At 39.3% G+C, this 25353-nt stretch overlaps 1 protein-coding gene across 1 annotated transcript; it reads left to right on the top strand.

The window, feature by feature from the left end:
- Positions 1-1027: 1027 nt before the first annotated feature.
- snta1 (syntrophin, alpha 1) lies at positions 1028-24121 on the top strand. The gene is made up of 9 exons (XM_058055119.2): positions 1028-1104; positions 1261-1589; positions 7252-7437; positions 18295-18490; positions 18572-18761; positions 19958-20088; positions 20281-20477; positions 21612-21799; positions 23291-24121. Exons 2-9 carry the CDS (start codon positions 1298-1300, stop codon positions 23381-23383), a joined length of 1473 nt encoding a protein of 490 aa, XP_057911102.2. The 5' UTR covers positions 1028-1104; positions 1261-1297; the 3' UTR covers positions 23384-24121.
- Positions 24122-25353: the final 1232 nt, after the last annotated feature.

The raw sequence follows: 25353 nt of genomic DNA, 5'->3' as shown, positions 1-25353 counted from the left end.
GAAGAAGACCCCCAGCAGCACCGCCACCATCACTACTACTGGCACTGCCCCTTTAATCAATAGTGATGAGCTGTTTTACAGTGGTTAACTTTTTTAAGCCTGTATGACAGTTAGAAATAATAGTTCAATTCTACAAAACAGTGTCTAAAAGTTTAGTAACGGTGACAGTTTAATACTGGAAGTACTTAATTACAATTGGAAAAATCAACCGTTTAATAAGGTTATTTGTTGATGACCCACTTGACCTGAATAAGAGCTAATTAGCGGGCCATATGGTGGAAATAATATCCTTTGAATAAAAATGGTCAATTTAATCCCTGGACTGACTAGGTTAGTATATTTTTATAAAGGCATATAAAATATATCTTTAATTTTAAACTCAAGAGATTATTCTCTATAATGTAAGGTGTAAAAGGTCAGGGAGATTAGTCAACTCATATAATTGTCTGTAATGATGGTGGTTTTCTTGTTTGTGTCTTTTTAATATTATATATTACATATATTATTTATATAATATATTTCACGCTGTGAACTATCAAATGTTCAACGTTTCAGTACAGTTGAGTACATTTCAGTACGTTTTTTCTTTTACTGTAGTGTTCATGTAATACAGCCTTTGACCACTAGATGGGGGCAGAGTATTAGCCCAAGCCTTAGTCAGTTGAGTATGCGTTCAATTCTATAGAAAAGTGTTAAAATAAAAGCAAGCTGTTAAGGATTTGAGTCTATTAAAACAGTTTGGTTCGTTTTGCATTTTCTTTCAAGTTGTTCCACAGACCTCCCAGTAGATAAATAAATAAATATAAAATAAAAAGTGGGTGTTTTTTCACCTGCTGGAGTGAAACAGATGCGCGCGCACACACAGAGATGCAGCATAGCATTGAACAACTTTGATGTCCTTCCATGCATCCGATTGCTCTAATGTCAGCCACTGGGGGGCATGTTTGCCTGGTGGTCCAGGAATGATATGATATGCTCTTTTAGTCTTGTCACTAATGAAAGTGTGGAAAACAAAACAAAATCTACAACACATACAAAACAGGCCAATGAAGAATGAATTAATGTGTCACTTTTGCTGGAGTGTAGTTTGTACTAAAAGTTTAGGTAAAACACTTTCTGCTGCTATGTGTATGACTATCAATTAACTTTAATTCTTACTCGTGGGTAAACTTGTTTGGAAAACACCACGCTGAGAGAGTGTAAGAGTTGTGTGTACGTGTGTGTGTGCCCCTAACCCCAGCCCTCCATATCTCCTCACAGAACTGCCAGCCCCGTCTAGAGTTATTCCAGGAATGCGATGATGAACATGGCTGCCGCGATGAAAGCACAGAAAACGGGACTGCTGGAGCTCCGGGTGACCGTCGACCGCTGGATCCGGGTGTTGGCCACGCTCACCGAGGACACGCTGACTGTGAACCCCGGGGAGGGTGCCGAGGAGCCGCAGAAACCCAACCCGAGTCCACCGGGGGCTATCAACGGAGACCCCCCGAACCTTAGCTCCAGCCCTGTGCCGGAGACTATCACCAACGTGAAGCGCACGGTGAGAGTCACCAAGCAAGATGTCGGAGGACTTGGGATTAGTATTAAAGGTGAGCACAACTTTGCATTGATTCAAATTGAGCGTCAGCGCCACTTTAAGTGACGCCATTGCAGCCCGGTTTTACTTTGTAACAGTTGTTAAGTCGCCGATTGTTGAAAACATGTTCCTGTAACACACACGTTTAATCGATAGTGTGCAAAACTGATCCATCTTTAACTAACTTGTTGTGTGGTCAAGTTGACAGCCGCCATGTTTATTTACATCCGATTAAACTCACTAGCTAGCAGAAATTTGACATTGCTATGCTAGCTTCAGTAGGCTGTTTAAAACGTATACTCTATCAAATGTAAAGTGTTTTAAATGTTAAAACTGTTTCAACCTAGCAAAGCAGGAGTCAAACCAGCAATTCAACAAAAAAAACAACTTTCTTTTTTCTGAAATGCGACAGTCTAGGGTTAATTTGTTGCACACAACTCAACCCAGGATGAGCAAACACGGATTAATCAAACCAGGTGAAACCAATCCCCAATCAGTCCCTTTATGCGCTTCCCTAAATAAACCGCTATTATCACACTCACCGATTCGCCATGGCAACACAACGGCGTACTTTTCCCAAACGGAAGCGGAAATCATAGGGACTTACACAAAACATAAAGAGCGAATAAGAGAAAACTCCACAATAAAACAACGAATGTATGGCAAGAAAGTACACTCTCAGCTTCACTGAAAACTATCATAATTAAAATCCAATTACTGTTCGTTACTGTTATGTTTATTGCAGCCACCACAGTCATAAAACAAAGACAAAAAGTATTTCATTGGCTGTCTGCAATAATTACTGCCTAAGTAGTGTACAAAATACACACTCATGGCTCTGCTGAAATCATGATAGTTTAAATCCGTATAGTTCATTAATTTTTTGATTAACAAATCAAGAACAGCAGTGTACAGTAATATCAACACTTTATTGCTTCATTAACACATCACCATTAGTAGCTTCATGCTATACTATACATCTGGTTTCCCCTTGTTGCGCTAAGACTTGTGGGTAATGTAGTACACATTGCAGCCAAACCGATACAGGATTTTTGGGGCTGATGCCAATACCGATATTGGGGGTTGAAAAAAGGACAATATAATAAAAATTGAAAAACAATTAGCGCCTAATACTGACAATTACGAGTGGACCTGAATGCCTCACCGCATGAGGAGACCAAATATGAGGCTTTATTGTTGGTTGTATGTATTTTTGTAACAAGTGCTTACTATTAAGAATAGGGTGTTTGTTCTTTTAGAGTTGGGACACCATGGAAAGATTCCAGTCAGATAAGAAACACATCATACTCAACAAGGAAGATCAAAACTAGCAAACTGCTGTGCTGAGCTACTTTTTATAAGAAAGGTGCATTCAGTTGCATCACATAGCTCCTCAGCCACAAGTTGCCAGTGCATTCAATTTAGAAATGACAGGACTTTTAGAAAGATACTGCTTTATCATGATGGTTTCTGCTTCAGTTTGGTATGAAATGAATAGGCATACTTAAACCGTAGCCATTGTGAGTGGACAAAAAGTTCATTAATGTTCAAGTAATGCATTATTAGGCATTCAAAAATTCCATTTACAGCCACTGAGTATTTGCAAAAGATCTTTCAGATCTTCTGACTGTGTGACCAACATGCAGCCCCACCACCCATATACTGTAAAATGCTTAAAATGCTTTCTAATAGTTGCATTTATCTTATTTGTCTGACATGGATGCACAAATAAAAGAAACTGACAGCTTGTTTCCGCAACGTTATTCTCACAGGGCACTAAAGTGTAGAGTTATATTGTTTTACAAAGTCACAGCGTACCATGGTGTTAAAAAATGCAGTTTCTTGTGTTAGTCTTATATTCTCCGCTGCAGTCAAGTGAGTAAGACAGGAAGAGCTGTGCTTGTGTGTGAGGAGGGTGGGGCCAGGTACTCGGACAGGTAGCAGCACAGAGACACACCAATGAAGGGAAATATAGGGTGAATTCAAACATAGTCAAATTTGACTATTGTGTCGGGACTCCAGAGTGCTAAATAAAAACAAATATGCACAACTGACTTAATTATTTTACACATTAACCCCCTATATTTATGTTGGTTAACACATTAGGATTAATAAAGTCGCTATCTAGCTGTACAATCGGTCACGCCTAGCCCCCCCCCCCCCCATGGTGAAAAGGCCATGACCTCATCATATTTTAACACATCCGTCTTACATAACCGCAATGTGTACTCACAACAGTACAGCAGCTGTTAAAAGCCTTTTTACACGTCCCGTTTCCCCGACCTCAGCTGAGATCTTGGTACGTCAGGGGTGGTCAGATGAGCAGTAAAGTTATGTACTGTAAATAAAGTCAGATAAAATTGACAGACATCAGGCTGGACTTTGAGTTTCCGCAACAAAAAGCAATCATCGCGCTGCACTGTTAGATACTGTCTTTAAAACTGTAACTTTATCTGTGGGACTATTGAATGGAAATCATTATTGACAAGTCATTACCAGGGATGATGATAAGTAGACGGTAAAACTGCGAAATGGCATTGCTGTTGCTTAGTTGTCATTACTGCAGATGTTAAGACGTGTTAAGACGCACCTCACCTCTACATCAACCTGACAACAATAAATAAAGTCCATCTCTGTGAAAAAGGGTAGCTTTGAGAGGGCGACAGCTTGTTATGAAAACTAAATGATTGTCGTCACCGTGCTGGCTTGATATTGTTGTGATGCGGGTTGTTTTGGAAGAGAAAAACCAGTGAGACAAAGGCACGAAGAGTCCAGAAGATGAGAAGCAAGATGTTGTTGGCCTGCTGACACCACACTAGAGTGAACAGCTGAGAGGAGCAGCCAGCCAGTTGTCATTGGTCAAAGATGAAAAGTATGCATCAGGGAGTGGAGGGCGAGTGTTAATTTTAGGGAGCCCACCCCAGCTTTTAGGAAGCATGGAGGCAGTCAACCTATACTAGACTATTTCTAATTTAAGCAGAGACTCAGGAGTGAGGTACAAGGTCTCCAGATGGGTCAGAGTGGAAACAACGTTCTATAGAGCGGTGGTAAAAGGTTTTTTTCCATATCTGAATGATGGCTTTTTCCATAGAGGCAGTCAGAGTGCTTTCAAAGTTTATACTAAATTAGGTAAAAAAATGAAGTGAGCAGTGTTTATAGCTGCACTATTGTGTACTTTATAATGTTTTACATATACACTGTAACTCTGCACTTGTCCAAAGTAGTACAGTAGATGTGATATATCTAACTGTATGATAACATTGGGCAAATATCACAACTATCACAACTCCAACATGTGTTATTCTTCTATCTTTATAGAAAAGTGAAAAAAGTCAACTCAAAACAGTCCTTTTAAAATTATTGTTTAAACTATTAAGTGAGTCTATTTAATATTTCAACATGATGAAAGTGGATTTAAAATAACAAATATTTAAAACAACATCTTTAAATATTAAATGTTAACATTTAAAATATTAACATTTAAAATAACAAACAATAACACTGAATTATTTTTGTAATAAATAGAATGAAATTCTTAATGCAGTCTACTCTAATCCGGCAACTCAAGTCACAACACCACCAAAAAGAAAAATGCAAATACATGCAATCAAGCGGCTCTAAAAATACAGCCATAGGCGTGAACTCTGAACTAAAAAAACCCCCCCAGAAAATAATGACACTGCGGCTGTTCAGGCAAATACGGCTATTGTTTACAATAGCTTCCTGTATACAAAGCTAGTTATGGCGTGAACATCATCATAAATAAAGTATCTATCTATGATTTCTTGAGAAGATGCAACTTTTGAGCAACGTTGGAGCGCGTCGTGTCTCGTGCTCATAAAGAGGCTGTAGTGACATCTACAGCACTACTGTTTGAAGATAATTAAAATGTCACTTTTGTATAATAGGTGACCTTTTATATGTCTGTTTTGTCCCATTTTGCCTGAGGAAATGAAGATGTCTTTATAATTACACATGCAATAACGAATCAAGCTTGTAACTATGCATACAAATGATCACATGTTCATCGTGCTTACTTTCCTCATAATTGTGCACACACTATACAGTATATACCTTTTATGCACCACTGTACACTAACGATTCCTGTAGATTGAGCGACAGCTTGTCAGCTAGGTGCGTGATTTAGGAAGACAGATTGGGATGAAGAGGGAACATCTGAGGATTAGGTAGGAGAGATGTATGACGGTGCTCACCTCTATTGGTGGTCGCCTGCAGTATTCTTTATGAGGTAGGTCTCATAAAACGCCTAACAAGACCCAACAATTGTTATTTTATGTGCAAGATATTAATCAATCTTAGTAATTGCATTTCAGTTAGTATCGTCTTCTTGCTTTTAGGTATTGTTCTCTTTAAAAGTAGAAACTTAAGTATTGACTGACTCCTCAGGGTGTTGCCTCATTTGCGATACTTAGTCATGCAGACGACAAATGTCTGATGCCACGGAAAGCCAAAAAAATGACGAAATCCTTCCCTCCAAAAGTCGACTGGGAATGTGATGTGTGCATAGCATAGCAATGCATAGCAATGCATAGCAATGCATAGCATGAGTGTCTCAGTCAACAGGCTGTGGCCTGCATGACTTCAGCCCCATAAGCAGCAACCTTGTGGAAAACCTATTGTATTTAAAAGGAATGTAATGTTGCTGTCATTTTAGATAATGATGCTTTAACCTCAAGGCCGGGATTCAAGCACTAGTTGACATTAATGGCAATAGAGTGAGCGGTAGACGGCGTCACCCATCTTACTAATGTTTATTTAACAACAGTGGGAAGAAGAGCTATGCAGAGTATGAATAGGCTTCACCTTGTGTTGTTTTTAAACCACGGGTAAGCAAACAGCGGCCTGCGGCCCACATCAGGCACACAAAGCGTTTCCAAATACTTTTTTTCTTCTACAAACTACAAAGCTGTATCTGGCAACATGACTTGCAGTGCTTTTGTGGCACGCTGGAGTTGTACAAGGAGTAGTCAAATGTGATCTGTAGCTTGTACAAAAAGGCGACACAAAACTTCAACACATTTGTGACGCACAACGTAACGTACTTACCGTACCATGTGTGCATACAGATACAGCAAAATACCCATATAGATAAATAGCTACGTAAAATTGTGCTGCCACAAGGCATGCTGGGTAGCCTGTGGTACTTTTTTTCCCAATATTTTACTGTGTTTTCATTTTTGCATGATTGCAAAACATGTTGAGAAGATTGTAAAGGGATGTAAACAAGGAGGGATGATATACTGTATATAGCTTGTATTGTTGTTGCCACTGGACTACCCAGCATGCTTTGCAGCCCCTTGTAAATAACAGTTTAATTAAAGTAGTAGTTGATATATACATGTATGATGCATTAACTTTTTGTGGATGTGTTGTTTTTGTGTTGTTGCACCGTGAGTAAGTATGTCGTTCTCTGTGATGACCACTCATATGGACGGCCCCTCGGTCAAACGTTTTAACCCACCAAGTCAAAAAGTTTTCCCACCCCTGTTTTAAGCACTGATTTCACTTGTCTTTACCAATTTTCCAACTTTTCCAATTTTGAAAACTGAAGTATCTATATTTGTATTCTGCAAATATAATTTAAAATATAATATAATATATAAAATATATATTTTGATCTTACCCACCTAATTATTGTCCATCATTCCATACAGGTGGAAAGGAGAACAAGATGCCGATTCTCATCTCCAAGATTTTTAAAGGCCTGGCTGCTGACCAAACGGAGGCTCTTTATGTTGGCGACGCCATATTGTCTGTCAACGGTTATGACCTACGCGAGGCCACGCATGATGAGGCCGTGCAGGCCCTGAAAAAGACTGGCAAGGAGGTCATCCTTGAAGGTGAGGCTTTTTTTTTTCTTTCAGATGAATCAAAAGTCAGGGAACTCATAGACAAGATTGCAAAGGGAGGTCTTTTCTTGACTTCACTTGATGATTTACAGTACGTTGATATTGATATAATTCAATACATTTTTTTTCATCCTGACATGTATCATAATTGAATATCGAGACTTTTCCGTTACATGGATCACTGTTACATGGATACATTCATATAATGGGGGTTCCCCTGACATGACCCAAGACTATTATTGGTGAACATCTCAGCATGCCAATGAAGAGAGCTGTAGGGGGTTGCTGCAACTATTTCTTTCTATTATCATTTGTACTGCTGTCTTATGTCGCGGTAAACCAAAAATGCTTGCATTATTCCCTGAAGTTTACATTATTTGTCCAGCGCTCACATTTCAGCAACTGTTTTCATATCATCCTTTTGCTGCACAAAAGACTGTCTTTGATGATTTTCTTTAGATTTTATCCATAGTTTACTAATAATCTAATGTTTTTTTTTGTTTTTTGTTTTTTTTTAGAGCAGAACTAGTGTCAATCCCAACCCATAAACAAATCTCATTTGCACCTCAAAAAAGGCTAAAACACTCAGATAAACAAATAAGCAATGTAGGTGTGTGCAACAACAGTACCTTTATCTAGCGACACAGAAATCCACAAAACAGATAATTGCAATCTTATTGATAAAGCAGAAAATTGGGAAAATGTTCGAGACCTCTTCCATTTCTCTATCACTGGTGGAGCTGGTGGATGGAAGACACCTTGCGCTCCTCCACCTTCCTTTCTACCGCTTGAGGATGCCGCACAGTTGCATCAATTGCTTTCAGGTCCTGGAGGATACTGTACTTAGCCACTCTTAACACCTACATCTTCAGGTTCCTCAGCAAAGCACTTATCATCCTGGAGGTGTGTTTGGGCTTCTTACCATGTTGGAAAACTGGAAAAGGGAGTCCTTAATACTGTGCAGTGTCACGGTAAAAATTCATAGTTCCCTTAATGAACCGCAGCTACCCATTTTCGGCAACATTCATGCAACCCCAAATCATGGCATTACCACCTCCTTGCGTGACTGTAGGCAAGACATCATTATCTTGTTACTTAATTGTATTGCACTAAATTGTATTTAGACAATAATGGCTGTGTGTTGACTCGTTTTTAGTGCATAGTGAATCTATACTGCTTTACAACCTGTGCACTGACTAATGTTTTGTATTGTCCACTGTGACAATGTACTGTCATAAACATTTTTGCTCAAATGTGAGTGGTCTATGCTACGTTGCTTAGCTGATACGATAGTTGTGCTTGTGTGGTAGTGGTCCTGGATGTAGACATAAAATGTTCCCTCCTTGTGGTCAGGTCCCCAAACCTCTCACCATGCATAAGAATGTGTCTGTTGTCAATAGAACCATTGGAAAGAAAATAAACTTGCAGCACACTGTTGCCATTCCCAAGCGGGTGCCCTCTTCACCTTCTCTACTGCTTGCTTTTCCGTCTCAACTTTACATCTAAAGAATATGATGGAATAATCAATGTGTGTATATCTGTGAGAAGAACAGTAAACACCTGAGGGGGGTCAGATAAATATAACAGACCAAATGAAAACTTAAATCCCCCCAGCTGCCTTCATTTCCTCCCAGTTATATTTACAACCTGGTGTATTAGAGCACATGTTCACCTCCTGCAGCATCCTGAAATGTGTTATTGTGCGAAGGACGTGGGGGGGGGGGGGGGGGGGTGTAGGTCAGCTCATATCTTCCAACAATGAAAGTTTTGAGAGAAAAGAATTGTGCAGAGAGAGACATGAACATTAACTTCAGTGTTAGTTTCACTCTGCACCGCATATTTTGCCTTCCTGCCGTACTGGTTTCCGTTTTCTGTTTCTGTTTTAAAACCAGCCATTGCTGTAAGAGGTACAAACGTATATTTTTACTGGGTTTATGCAGTACCAGTGTGGGCTTATTCTCAGCCTAGTGTACTTGTGCAGTTTTGCAGAGCTGCTACTCTTTGCCAGGACATTTCTGGACATTACTGGTTGTTTTCTCCTCCTTTTCATCACTGCTCACACACACATACACACACACACACAAACACACAGATTTAGCAGGCTTAGTTATGGAAGCTCTGCCCTCGCAGTCTTTGCATTGTGTAGTAACTTTTATTGGCAGGAATGTGTGTTCGATGTAATGTCAGCTGCATCAGGCCATTCAGTGTCTTGTTTTTCCCCAATTAGGTTTGCTGGCCACTGTGTAAAGTTGACCTATAGCCTGACTGACAACATCTATTGTCTCATACTTTGGGTAAAAATAGTTCATACAGAGTGACGGATTTGGGGGTGGCCAGGGTGGCCATTTGCCGGCTGAGTTGCCCCCTTCGATAGCTGGAGGACAATTTTGACAAATGCAGCACTGTGGTGCTGAACATTAGTTCAACCGAATCACTGTTTTCGCCTTGGACGCATTTCACTGCAGCACACAATTTTACGTGGAAAATAACAGTGCTGTATATTTTGTGTTGGCACAAAATTAGAGCCCATAGTGTATGCCAAGGTCCATATTGCATGAAGTGCAAGCGGTAGGTAAATTTTCCATGATGACTTTGGTCGGGTGCTGTCAAATTGTCTTATGATGTTGACTTGTGTCTTGACTTGTTGTGATTCAGCACATACGTAAATTGCTATTGTGTTGATATTGGAAGCTCAGTCTGCAGCAGCATGAGTGGGCATGTGAACCAAGTAGTCAGAGAGTAAAAATACCTATTGGTGTACACTTCCAGATTATGCCGTACGTGGTTTTGGCTGTCATGATCGTGAGCAAAAACTATACATAGAAAACAAAGACAAGCATATTTAATAAAAATGTTGTAGATTTGTGAATGATTTGTAACACTGGCTGTTGTAAATAAACAGGAAAGCAAACACAACAATATCTGTATCTTCAAGGGTGTAAGTACTACATTTTTACGAGTTCAAGTCTATATGTGCAAGCGGAGAGGAGTGTCACGAATGCCTTCTGTGAAATTAGATTTTCAGCATGGTTCCTCTCTACCTGTGAAGCTTTGTCAGCACTCTTAACAGGCACTAACCCCAAATCTAATCTCTCACTGTCTCTAAATTGACACACACACGCACACACACCTGCATCATTAGTACTGCTGTGTATAAACCACTGAAAATATTATATGCAGTTATTGCTAGGTGGTGAAATAAGTCAACAGTACATGTATGTTTTGTGTTACCTACCCAACACTATTGGACCCACTAGTAGTGTTTTTTCAGTGGCAATACACTAAAAACCTTCAGCATTTTTAGGGGCAGCACTTGGCAGCATGTGGTGAGTTTTCGAGGCTTGCGATGTGATCATCCGTCTGGCAGCAGCTACATAAAACCTCGGTCCTAACCAGTTGTACTTGCAAGTGTGGCCAAAATTTGTGGATGAGTACCGTCTCAGTACGGATTTGAGAGCATGCAGACACAATGAATTGCTTTCAGTGCAGAAGGAACTTTTGTTGTGTGCGGGCCTACGGCGGGTTACGGATGACGTGCGATGAGCGTGCCCTCTGCAACCACTTCTGACTCTGTGAGCACGCAAACGTCGACACTTCCCCAGTCCAATGAGAGCGCACAGCTCACGTGGACCGCGGTGGTGAGCTTTGAAAGGCGCGTTGTGCGCAATGATTTCCTCAGTGGTACCAAGCTGACGGACAACTGCCGGTATTGGTATCGGCCGATTTCACTCATGGATGATTGGGATCAGTATCGGCAGCATAAAAAAAAATGTTGCACTTATGTTTTGCAATTTCCTGTTCACTTAATGAACGTTTGATCATTGTGACAGTTTGGAGGAATAAATTATTTTCATTATTTTCTAAGGGAAATAACTAACGAACCAACCAATTAACTAACTAGCTCCTAAAGGTTCCATTGGACAATTATTTTTGTCATCTCAAAAAAAGCTCACTCTTCGGTCACAATCAGAGAAAAGTTACCCTGCACATCAACCATCTCATGCCAGAGTCCAACCCTGGTTCTGTCCCAACTCTGTGTGTGTGTGTGTGTGTGTGTGTGTGTGCGTCTGTGTGTGTATGCCTGCTGTGAAAGCTCTGACCCTCTAGACACAAAGCTCTGGTTCTTTTTCCTTCAGAGCTGCTGGCCCGTGAGCAAATTGCGCTTACGCGCAGCAAGGGGATGGATTATCTCACAAAATACCAAAGCTTGATGAAATCACAACTGTTCCTCAGGGGCCCTTCTTCCTCTGTAGCGTGACGTTTGCTTAGCGGGACCCCTTCTGAATCCTGCTGCCTGTTCTGAGGCCCCTGATAAATTAGAGGCCAGGCCTTTTGTGCCACTCTGGACTCCACTGAACCATCTCACTGCATGGTGCATGAATACATACTGTGTGTTTGTGCATACAGAATCTCCAAACTAAATTCCCTTTACTCTTGCTTTTTTGTCTTCTGGCCAAGTCCTGTTCAAGTTTGCTTTACTTTCACTTTGCAGAATTAGTATAATGAACTCTCCTGACACTCTATGCAAAGTAATCACATCTGTGCTTTGGCAGAATGTGACTTTACAAGACTGATTCAGTGTTGCACTACCTTCCCGTGGTTGGCATTTAGCCATGATCTTAATGAGATGGGCTGCAGGAATAATGAACTTATCTAAATCATTCACAGGAGTGGAGGAGGCTCTGACAGATGACTGACAGCGCCTGAATGAACCACACATTAAGCGGCGAAACATAGGTGGCATGTTATTTATTAGTTATGAGCATTAGTTCACGCTTAGTCTATGCTGTGTGTATTTGCACACTCCGAAAAAAAAAATAGCATCATTCACACATTGCTGCATCGGAGTGGCAACATCTGGCACTTATTCGCCTTTGCTTATTGTACAGAAACCATGTTCAATGCACTTTTATACAACAACACAGCATCCCACAATAAGATCATTACATTTGTCAGCATCTGGTGTGGGGGTTTAGAACCGGAAATCACTTTCAACACAACGGGGGTGGGGGGGTGAAGTGAGTGTGGGGTGTCTGTCCTGGAATTACCTTACACACAGGCCACTGTTACAGATTTGAGACTACCCGAAAAATACTCTGTTGTTGCATCTTTGCAGTATTTGCACGTAATTCTAAAAACACCACTTTTTCCAAACCCACCAAAAAGCCTATCTCTTATATAATGATTGATAATGGTGGAACATCTAATAGCTTGTTTTACCTTGATTGACCCGAGTGTGCTAACTGGCACTGGTGATTTACTTTGTTGTTTTGGACCAAGTTGTTGGTCCTGTAACATTGTGACATTGTTTGCTTGGTATGCTTTATGGTGCCAACAGCATGCCTCCGAGGTCGCTGGCTGACCAATGGCATTCCAGCTGTTCCCACGGTTACCAGTAGAGTGGAGGGGGGGAGGAATGGCTGCTCTTGTGGTTCATTTTCTAACCTTGCTAAATTAAAGAAATAATAACCCTTATGCTTTTCTCTTAAGTACGTGACTATATATCAGACTTCATTCATTCATTTTCTACCGCTTTTTCCTCACGGGGGTCGCGGGAGATGCTGGAGCCTATCCCAGCTGTCTTAGGGCGAGAGGCGGGGTACACCCTGGACTGGTCGCCAGCCAATCACAGGGCACATATGTATAGACAAACAACCATTCACACTCACATTCATACCTATGGACAATTTGGAGTGTTTTTGGAATGTGGGAGGAAACCGGAGTACCCGGAGAAAACCCACGCATGCACGGGGAGAACATGCAAACTCCACACAGAGATGGCCGAGGGTGGAATTGAACCCTGGTCTCCTAGCTGTGAGGTCTGCACGCTAACCACTCGACCGCCGTGCCGCTATACCAGACTTCTTTTGTTTTTATTTTCTTTTTGCTGCCTCAGCGCAACAACAGTCTGAGCTTGCATGCTTTCATGCACTGATTACATTTATCACATCAACGCTAGCTAGCAGCCGGTATTTATTCCGTCATCTTGACAAATTTGACTGACAGCTCAGCGGAGGAGGCGACATGTTTGTCCTAATTCAAAATCATGCAGCCAAGTTGCGCTTCGGCTGTTTGGAAATGTCCTGGCAACCGGGATGGAACGGAAAAATCTTTACAAAACCTCAAAAGTGAAATGAGCGGTGTCTAAACCGAAATGGCTGAAAATGTCTGGTCAGGATTTGTCAAGGGAAGCTTAGGGCAGGATTCTGTGGAAGAAATAACACACACACACACACACACACATGCTGTACAAAAAGTGGTTTCACTGGCTGCCAGATAAGCTGAAGTAATAACAGTGCCATCTGTGCTAATTTTAGCTCTGTATTGAATGTGCCGCCCCTGGAATTCATGGCAACATTTCTGGCTGGGCTTTGCTGGATGTTCCATGTCCTTTTTTTTTTCTTACCGTTTATTCTCTTACTTTCAATTTCTTTTCCTTTTCATTCCGTTCCTCCTTCATAATCCCCCATTCGCAACCTCTTGTCCTTTCATCCAACACGAAGGCTTGCAAATAGAGTTGTGTTAAGTTGAACGTGATGGCCATTTAACAATGTACAATATAAAACCAATGCATCTCCTCCCCTTGCATGGATTCAATTAACCTTATTTATTGTTGACCTTAAGTAGCTGCATCCATCCTTTAGAGAAACATCACTAAAGTGCTTGTCTTGTTGTCCAGCTACATGGCGCCATCAACCACAAGAGAAGCAAATACCCAAAATGTCTTCATAAATTAAGAACCCACTTACTTTACACTCTTTATTTTGACCTAAACACATAAATTCGGAGTGACTTTTGCCCAGTAACAAATTAGAAAGAAGAACGTGGCGACCAAACTAAACAAAAATCCATCCTTTCGGCATGAGCTCAAACAGACAGACGACAATTTTTAAGCGCACGAGTTGATAGGTACTTGAGGAATTCATCAGGTATGTGTGGTTCCCGCTCTTGTTCTCAATCTTGACATTCCGAACATGCCTGCACAGTGCAGATCAGACCAGTATTCATTCATATTCTCAATAGAAAGCAGTGAAAACATAATTGCAGCCTATTCGTTAGCACACTACTACTTTAATTATTGAATTAAATTATTGAATTTAATGGAATACATTCTCCATTTTTTTTTTAATTCAAAAGAGATTAAAAGTTGCTCAAAGCATCAGCATTGCTGAGAAGGGATGGGCAAAACTATAATGATACTTGATAAATTAATTGATTAATTAATTGAATAAAACACAGGACTAATATGGAAAGAAATATATTTTGATCAATCAATATACTTATGAACAATTTAATATTGTGGTGGCCACATTTGTTCAGTCCAGAAGGTCCGACTTTAACCGAAACGTACTCCTAGCTGAATTAATTATTTCCATAAGAAATAATGTAAATCCAATTAATCTGTTGCCTAAAGGCAAAAACGTTAACACAAAACACGTTTTACAATTATAGCTTTTACATGCAGTAAAAGGTTTGGAATTTTTCATTCACAATCTTTTGGTGAAACATGGACACATATTTCTTTGCCTTTTCTATGCATTACAGTGCAAGAAAACAAGTTAATATGAGCTATGAGTTATGGGAAGTATGTATTTTGACACTATAGTCCTAAAAAACAACTCCAACAACTTCTATATTAACCAAACTACAGCGATATTGTTGTTGTAGCAGTTGACACAAAAAATATATATTTATCTGGCGGTAGTAGCCTTAGCCTTAGTTGTGTTTTGTCACCTAATAATAGGGATTTGGCAAGGTTTAGCTGCTGGCATTAGCTATTATTGATCAACAACATAATGGCTCCACATTGTCAGTCACTTCACAGAGACTGCTTTTGTGTACATGAATACTTCAGGGACATGTATACAAGACAGCCATGAACGGGATTCACTTGATTCAGGCTTAACAAAACTTTTTGTGCAGTTTTATCTGTTCTTTTAAACCAATATTAGTAACATCTGCTAGCGGGTGGTGGTGTCTGAGCAGGCTGCATACATTCCCGTTAAGCTGTTATAGACAAAAAGCTACTCCGTATGCCCTACAGGTTAATGTATGTGTTTTTTTTTAAACTACATTGCTGTATGGGAGGCTGCCTGGTTGACTGAACGACAAGAATGTGCTCTATTTCGGGGACGGTGGAAGCCCTTCACTCCTGTTGTCCCATCCTGGGGCTCTTCTGCTACATGACTCTTTATGCTCAGCAAGACGAGAGCACTTCACACTTCCTCAGTTGAAATCTGAGCTCTACCTCCAGCCTTCTGATTTCATCTGCTGGCTATTTTTACCGCTTGGGCCATTCCTGCCAAACTAATACTTCACCCAACAGCCTTGTGTGTTGTACATGCATGTGTGCAAAAGTGTCGTTGGTTGAGTTGTAAAAATGGATGTCGGATTCAGAGTAACTATAAATAACTTTGTTCGAAAGACTGTAATGTATTGCAGCCGCTAAGCGCCAACTGGTCACAACATTAGGTACACCCGCGGACACGCCCGAGTGCTGTTCGTGAACACGCTAATCCTGCCAGGAGGAGTTGAGAACATTGTTGGCGACTTTGTCGCTTAATTTGGTGACATTCCAAACCCTCTTGACAACATATTTTCTGGAAAGTGACTAGCGATAAACCTAGTGACTTTTTTCTGGCATTGGAGAATTTTCTGGTATTTTAGGACTTAACAATGAAAGCATATATTGATAAGTTTCTGTGCTCACTAAACGGTAGTTTTTCCAAGAAATAGCAAAACAAAAAATGTGTTTTGGTTAGTTTGACTGTCCGATGTTAGCATGCGACAGGAATAGAACAGTTAGGCCGTACCATATTTAATTGTTAGGGTTAGAGTTAAAATATATACATACATATATACCAATAAGTATAAATAACACAATGCATTTATAATAAAATGTATATATTGTAGAGTAAAAATAATGAATTATAATAAAATAAAAATCTATACAAATATAATAAAAAATAATTATAAATTATAAATTAATAAATTATAAATTTTAATTTATAAATATAAATATGTATAAATATTTATATATTATATGTATGTGTGTGTGTATATATATATTAAATAGCATGTATTGATACATGTGTTGATACTGAGAAGCTTTAAAAACACATTTTACAGAGCGGTTGATGCAAGGGTTTAACAAGTGCCGTTTTCGTGTAAGGCGTCAGAAAGACTCATGATTAAATGTGAGCTATAAGACATTGAAAATTTATAGAAACAGTGTATAGTTTCCAGGATAAGCGGTAGAAAATGAATGAATGTATATTATCCCATGCTGTGTAGTTATGGCCACTTTAGTCTCTATGTTCCTTGTCATTATGGATACACAAGAGCCATTTGTCTTCACTTGCGGCAATGCAGAAGAGTTCACACAGCTTGAATTTCACTATCGAGCAATCTCGGACACAACAGCAGGAAAAAGGATGGGAATTATAGAATATTTTGAATATTATTCAAAATAGAGCACTATCACACTACAGTGATTGTGCAATAATTACTGGAACTTTGCCTCAATTCCACATATTTTCAATTCATGGCAACATTTTCCAGACAAAAGCATGGTTGTGTTATGGGTTCATGAGAGGAATGCACTGATTTTTACATTGGGGAAACCAAACAGCCACTAAGCACAGACAGGCTTACTCTTCAGGTCAAGACTCAGATGTCTACCTGCGCCTCAAAGAGAAGGAACACTCTTTTGAGAACAAAAATGTACATATTTTGGACAGAGAAGACAAATGGTTTGAAAGGGAAGTGATGGAGGCCATCTACATTAAAGTTCAGGGCTGTGACATCATCTCACCCTCACATACAATGCTGTCCTTTCATCCCTTCCTAAGAGATTCAGTCATTTAGCCTGTAACACATAAACAAGGCACAGCAAACTTGATTTCATTGTTACATCTGAATGGAATGCCGACAAAGGTCATATCACCCAAACAAGTCTAATACTACGAATCCTGCACCAACTCAGACTAGAGCAGTCCTATCTTGTCAGACGAGTGTGTGTCCCAACTAGTCATCGAGCATGACTTGATGATGCCTGCTTGGATGAGAGGGGTGAAGCATCTTCTAAGACAGGAGTGGGCAAACTTTGACCCACATCAGGCATCAGGCATCTTCATCCGGCCCATTGGGCGTTTTCCAAATTCAGTTCATTTTTAAAACATTTTAACATCTAAACTGTAGCCGCCAACATGACTTGCAGGGTGATAGTTATTACGCAAATAGTCAAATGCAATCCATGGTTCCATGTCCTTATTCTGGTCCAACTCTCTCCCCATCATCAGTATGTGGAATCAAACTATGGAATGGATTGAGTAAGACCTTCAAACAATGCACAACGATGAGCCAATTCAAGAAACAATACAAGCAGTTCAAGGATGAAGAGTCTTGAACCAGTCATGATGTGCTATACATATCACTATATTGACACTTACTATGGTACCCATTATGTCATTGGATGGTCATATCACCTCGTACCGAAGTACGAGGTGCATTATTTAAAAAAAAAACAAAACAAAAAAAAACCCTTAAACTGTATTATAGAAAGCAGGAAGTGAACAAATGCATGGTCATTGTATGGTCATATCACCTCGTACTTCAGTATGTGAAAAAAACAAACTTAAACTATATTACGAAAGCAGGAAGTGAACAAATGTAACATTTACTGATTGTAAAAGTACCAGATGGAGGGGTAGGATTTAATAAGCTTTGCTTCTTCCTACTCCTTTTGGACATGTGGAACTGTGAACTGATTATGTGATGCATTCAATTGTAATCTGATGCATGTTCAAATGAAATAAAACCATTACCATCATTCTCAATGTGTTGTAGTCAAGTACATCAAGGAGATGTCGGCCTTCTTTAAGAGCTCGGGGTCCCCTGGTGCAGCTCTCCCATGGGACTCACCTCCGCCTACTCCTCAGAAGGGGGTGGAGCTCTCTGACGCCGAGGCGAAGGAGCCCCGCAGTATCTCGCTGAAAATGTGCCAGGTGTCCCGCAAGCAGTGCCCACCTGACACAGAAAACCGGTACGACACATGAGATATTTGGGGGGAAAAAAAAACAGTCAAAAGAACTGTCGCTTTCAGAGTTGTCTTTGTCTCCGACAGGTATTTTGAGGTGATTTCACCCAATAGGAAGAACACGATGTTCCTGCGGGCCAAAGACCCAGCCATGGCCCAGTCTTGGTACAATGCCATCCAGACTTGTACTGCCAACCTTTTACCACAAGCCAAGGAGGGGATGAAGAGCTTGCAGCCTGGCATGGAAGTCAAACACCTGGGTTGGATTATAGAACAGGTAGGGGCTAGGATCACCTGAAACCAGGACTTCTCAAATAGTGGGGTGGGGCCCTCTGGATTGAACTGTCAACGTGTGTGTGAGAGGCAGGGAAGACTTTCAATTTGAGTGCAGGCCTGACAAATTGTACTCTGCATGCAGTTTGACTCTTGGATACACTCGTATGTGTCACTGCTCTCCATTTTGTTGCATTAGCGCTGGTTTCAGTTTTGAGTTGAGACAAATAGACATTTGCTTGTTTATTCGTGAACGTGGTTTGCCAAAGACTACTTATATCCAAGAAATAGCAAAACAAAAAATGTGTTTTGGTTAGTTTGACTGTCCGAATGTTAGCATGCGACAGGGATAGAACAGTGGGGCCGTAGGGTTAGAGTTAAATAACATAACCATAAACACAAAACATAAATACAAATAACAATAAATAACACAATGCATTTCTAATAAAATGTATATATTGTAGAGTAAAAATAATGAATTATAATAGAATAAAAATGTATACAATTATAAATAGGAATACAATTAATTATTATAAATTAAAATGTATAAATATGTATAAATATTTATAGATTTATTATATATATTCAATATTATATAATATTTTTATTATATAATATTATATATATTATATTGTATCTATTATATTATTTATAGATTTATTATATATATTAAATGTTATATAATATATTATATTATTTAAAATTATATATATTATATCTATTATATTATTTATTTATTATTTAAAATATTTATTATTATTTATTATTTACTATATATAAATATAATTTTTCTTTTTTTCAAATAAATACAAATATGCATATGGGTGGATGATAGATGGATTTGATATGTTATAATTCAGAATAGATGTTAGAAATTAGTATTAAGTGTTATCATTACTATTGAAAAATTAATTCATTAAATAAAATGAAGAAACAAGCAAATACATTATTATTCCAGGTAATCCCAATAGTGGCTTGAAATGGGAGTGATGAAAAATGTAATGTGAAGATGTATATTTGGTGCGGAGCCAAATGAATATAGTTTGGACTTGGCAGAGGTCTGCAGTCTTGTCATTCAATAGTAATGCAGTTGGTGTTAACGCAACAAGAGGGACCAGCTCAATAGTGATGCTGCCATCCCTTCCAAGTGTTGTACTTTGCTGTTTGTGTTCAAGTTGTCAACAAATGTAATGTGTGCAGGTGGTGCAGGGGCCCGAAAGGCCGGTCCTCGCTGTGCTGACTGACCGAGAGCTGCTCCTGTACCCCTCCATGCCCGAAAGCAAAGACACCATCAGCAGTCCCACCAAGAGCCACCCTCTCATCACTACCAGGTTAGTGAAGACCTTGACATCCTTTGGTTTGTTTTGATCCGGTAGTGAAGTCTCATTCTTTCCATGCCCGTCCCCATTTTTTTTTTTTGCTTCAGAAAACATTAGAGATCAGAACTTATGAGTCATATTGTTCCACCCTCACACTGATTCTACAAAGATCATTTTAACTCTTTGTTTGGTCCTCTGTTATAGACTGGTCCACTCCGGCCCAGGAAAAACCTCTCCCCTCCTGGACACGGAGCTGTCCTTCGGCCTGCGTTCAGGCACCAAGCAAGGCGTGGAGACGCATGTGTTCAGGGTGGAGTCTGCCAAGGAGCTGTCCACTTGGACTCACCTGCTGGTCGACGGATGCCACAATGCTGCAGAGCTTATCAAGGAGGTCACAACAGGTAACTCCTTCCGTTCCTCCTTTTATGAGTGAATACTTAAATTATATCCAAGCCCAATCCTTTTGGCAGAGTTTGGAAAGTGAGATCTACGAGGAAGGGACCTCAACTCCTATTAATCACCAGCTGTAATCATTTGCTTGATTTTCTGTCTGTTATCTTTAATGCACGCTGGCCAGCGAGGGGAAAATAGTAATGTTTGATGCAGCTTATTAAATATGATTTCAAATTTGTCATTACTTAGAAATTACATTTATGTGAACAGATATCGCAAGTTTTTTATTTCTTTTGTACAGTCCTAGTATAAATACAGAATACAACCTAAGAGTCACTCAATTTTAATTTAACAAACTTTATATGCCACAGGCTATTTACTTCTGAGGACAAGCCACATAGTCATGGTAACATAACAGTGGTACTTAAGAGTAAAATATTTTCGATCTGGTACTTGGTGTAGAAAGTTTGACGACCCTTTTTCTAAATGATCCGTATCATGTTTACTGTTGACACAGCCCACATGCAAACTGGAGAGAATTAAATAACACATCCATTCATTCATTTTCGATGCCACTTGTCCTTATTAGGGTCGCAGGGATATGCTGGAGTCTATCCTAGCTGACTTTAGACAAGAGGCGGGGTACACCCTGGACTGGTCGCCAGCCAATCACAGGGCACAAATACACAACCAACCATTCACACTCACATTCATACCTATGGACAATTGAGAGACTGAATTAAACAACCATTTAGCTTTATTTATACAAACACTAATGGTCATAGAGTTATAGAGATCAAATACATCAAGAGTTTATATCATAATAAGATTAGATACATTGTGAGACTTTTATTCTTCTCCAAAGTCTACCTATAATTCAGCCAAGCCACTAAAATGAACTGAGGGTTCCTGCCTTTCTTGTGTAAGGGTGCCCTCTGGTGGTAGTAAGAAGTGCTGCAATTCCCTGTCATAAAAGGATTTGAGAAAAATAGCTCCAGTATAGCATCTGTTTCTAATCATTTCTTGGCTCTGGGAGTGAGTGAAAATATTGGAGACAGCTTCCAGTATGATTAAAAACAGTTCTGCTGTACTACAATAACAATACACAGCAATACTAAACTCTTTCTAACTTCCCCCGACAGCCTGCAGCTGGAATGGACAGGAGTGCACCCTGGGAGTGCACATCGACGAGGGCTTCACGCTATTCACCGAGGAAATGGGTGTCAAGAAAAACATCCTCCTGCAGCATCCATTTGAGCGCCTAAGAATGTCCTCAGACGACGGTGTCCGCATGATGTTCCTCGACTTTGGAGGGCCCGAGGCTGAAATTGTAAGTCAAGCTCTTGCTTTAAAAATATACTTCAAGCAGGCGCCGTGTTTCTTCAGATAGTGACAAGGAGGATTTATTTACTCCACTGCAGTGAGTACCAGTCATCTATTTGGGTATTTGGCTGCCTCTTGGACAATCACATATAACTGATGAAGGTTCGCTAAAATACAAATAAAACATAAGCAAACAGGCGTTTTTGGACGTATGCACTAAATTATTAAATGTACTTTTTCTGTATGAATAATTTTTTTTTACATTATTAAATAAAAAATAAATTCCCTTACACAAATACACTATTATTTACTCAATCTTATTTTTTCATATAAAAGCAAAAATAATATTATAAAACTAATGTTGTGTATAAATTGTGAAAATAATGACATTATGTGCTAATAATTCTAATCTTATTTTTGATATACGTACTTTTTATAATAAAATGTTGTTATTCTGAATAAAATTTGTAAAAAAAAAGTACAATGATTATATTGTAAAAAGTTTTATTTTATGTAATTTTTCTTTAAGATTTTTATAATTATTTAAGATTGTATTTCCCAGTTTAATTAATTTATGGATAATTTAATAAATTATTTGTCAGTTTTATAAATAAATATTTCAATGATCAATTTAATTGGATTTATATTTATTTAACTTGCTACAATATCATGAGCTCATTCTTTATTTCTTTTTATTGCAAAAAAAAATATTAAAGTCAAATAGGCTGTTCATTAGTAGAGCACTTCCTGTGGATTCATTGCCGTTTTGTGCCAGGCATCCATACTGTCCTGATCTCTTGATGGCAAAGGCAAAAAAGCTTTCTGTCTTTAAACACGGTCGGATTCAGCAATTGCTGCTCAATTTGGATGCAGAAAGACTTATGATTTGAAACGTCTTCAAAGATATTGAGGGGTTATGGAACAAAACAGTCAAGTGGCAAACGGCCCCAACAAATGGCAATGGCGGTCTGTCAAGACACGGGACGATCGTTGGCCCAAATGAAGGTTGTTGCTGGTGCTGAGTGCAGTCCAATAGCCATTAGATGGCATCTGCAAGAGAAGGGTGTTAAGTTTTCAAAGTCCTCATCTCCTTCAACGCCGCAAAATTGCACGAGTTCCAAACATGGGACATTGAAGGGTGGAAGAAATGGAAATGGAAATGGATTCCAATGTTACTGGCATGACAAGGAGATCCCACTTGAGATGTTTTCCACACAGCACAGTGGATCTGGGGTGCTTTTTTTTTTTATTCAATATGACAAAGGAGCTGCAGGTTGTGCAGGGGTGTCAAACGGTTGGCTGTATGGTGATGTTCCAGAGAGCAGTTAATAAGCTGATTGCATTTTGAAGCAATTTTGAGGCCAAGAGAAGCTCTTAAAATTCCGATCAGGACTGTATGTATGATAACAAATGAGATGAAAGATTAGTTAGAATAAAAAGTGTGGTTTGCATTATTACAAAACTTTACAAAATTTTCTTTTTTTTTTTTTGTCTTCAGCAACTGGACCTCCATTCTTGCCCCAAGACCATAGTGTTCATCATCCACTCTTTTCTTTCTGCTAAAGTCAAACGACTTGGCCTCCTGGCATGATAATGTCCAGAACTATTAGCCATAGATATGTTTGATAAATAATACACACAAAAAAACAACGATGATGGAGCACCAAACCATGATGGATTCTCCACCTTTACGGATCGTTTTTGTGGACAACCGATGGACCCTTTTTGTGTGAAAGTAAAAAAGGTTTGACGGTGACTAAATCAGCACATGAATTCATGATTATGTATGATTTTATTTCTCTGGATCATCACCTGTCATGAATGGATTGCCTTATGTGCTGTATATGTGTCAAAAATGTTGGACAAACATCTTTATTTAAAAGAAGACTTAAGTGGAGTGACAGGATGACAGGACCGATCACTGCGTGATCTCAAAAGGATGGAAGCATTCTTTCATGTTTTAGTTGCCTTCGCTCGTTTTTAAGCCAAATTTTGTTTGATTTATTACCGTGATAAAAACTTGAGAAGACTACTGACACAAACGGCCTAAAAGGTGCGCCTCTTTTTGAGCTGTTAAATGAACACACAATTGAGTCTGTTTGTTTAATCATTTACTCATACCGAATATGTTCATTTAAATGTCATAGTTTTTGTCAATTGAACATCATTGGAGTATTCTCACTGCTCTTAGAGAACACTTTAAACACATGAATAATAATAATAATAATAATATATATACAGTATGTATGCTTCAACACACAAACGCTTTCAAAATAAAACAATGTATATTCTTATTTAAACTAAGGTGTGCCTTCTTAAGGGTTGTTTGTACATAACATGTAATAAACTTTGTTAACTTTTAGTTTGCGTCTGATTTATTGTTAGTTGATACACAGGTGTACCTTTAAAAACTGAGAAAAATGGTTAAAGCCAGGGTTTCCCAATTTCCTGACTGTGTGGCCTACATGCTAACCACTCATCCACCATGCAGCTGTTTAAATATGTTCATTCATTCATTTTCAACCGCTTATCCTCACAAGTGTCGCAGGGGGTGCTGGAGCCTATCCCAGCCAATCACAGGGCACATATAGACAAACAACCATTCACACTCACATTCATACCTATGGACCTCACAGCTCGGAGACCCGAGTTCAATCCCACCCTCGGCCATCTCTGTGTGGAGTTTGCATGTTCTCCCCGCGCATGCGTGGGTTTTCTCCGGGTACTTCGGTTTCCTCCCACATTCCAAAAACATGCTAGGTTAATTGGTGACTCCAAATTGTCCATAGGTATGAATGTGAGTGTGAATGGTTGTTTGTCTATATGTGCCCTGTGATTGGCTGGCGACCAGTCCAGGGTGTACCCTGCCTCTCGCCCGAAGACGGCATAGGCTACAGGCTCTGTGCGTCAGAGAACACAACTATGGTGCGTTCAAGGACTGTCAAACCAAGTGAGAAGGGCTGCTGCTCTCCGAAACATGACCCCGCAAAAAGTGGGATATTTCTAACTGTATATCATTTAAAAAAAATAATAGTTAGCCACACAACTTGAATACCTGAGTTCAATTCCACCTTCGGGCATCTCTTTGTGGGTTTTCTTCCGTTTTTTTCAAACAGTTTTAAAATGCTTTTAGTACTTGGAATACACCATTTTGTGTGTCTGTAGCTTTAACGCTAATGAGCTATGTTTGTCCACAGTACTAACATTACACTTTCATTTTAACAGCATCCTGCTAGGTTAGCCTATTTGCGGGGGAAAAGAAGACATTTTACATACAGCTACTTTGTCTTTTTAATTTTATTTTTATTTTACAAAACTGTGATGTTCTGTTTCATCTTTATAGGAGTAGTTCAAAGGCATTCTGTGTTTTTTCCCTTCATGATAAGGGAGCGTTTAAGTACCTCTTCTTTGAGAAACTAGTGAGCGATATGATAGATTTGGTGCTCATAAACAGACCAAAGTCATTTTTACATAATAGGGAAATATATCCAAATTAGCATAGTCTTTTTTTTTTTAATGTAGGATTACAGGACAATATCTTTTGCAGTCGCATTTTTAGTC

This window comes from Doryrhamphus excisus, linkage group LG18 (assembly GCF_037039965.1).
Source record: "Doryrhamphus excisus strain RoL-2023G ecotype Guam linkage group LG18, RoL_Dexc_Guam_v1.1, whole genome shotgun sequence".
Classification (NCBI taxonomy): domain Eukaryota; kingdom Metazoa; phylum Chordata; class Actinopteri; order Syngnathiformes; family Syngnathidae; genus Doryrhamphus; species Doryrhamphus excisus.
This window is presented reverse-complemented; position numbering and strand designations above follow the sequence as displayed.

Bases quoted from the DNA above. Each gene is read 5' to 3' on its own strand.
- snta1 (XM_058055119.2), top strand. From the start codon at position 1,298: ATGATGAACATGGCTGCCGCGATGAAAGCACAGAAAACGGGACTGCTG. The intron at 20,089-20,280 runs GTTAGTGAAGAC...CCTCTGTTATAG, and splicing joins CACCCTCTCATCACTACCAG to ACTGGTCCACTCCGGCCCAG. The intron at 20,478-21,611 runs GTAACTCCTTCC...TTCCCCCGACAG, and splicing joins TATCAAGGAGGTCACAACAG to CCTGCAGCTGGAATGGACAG.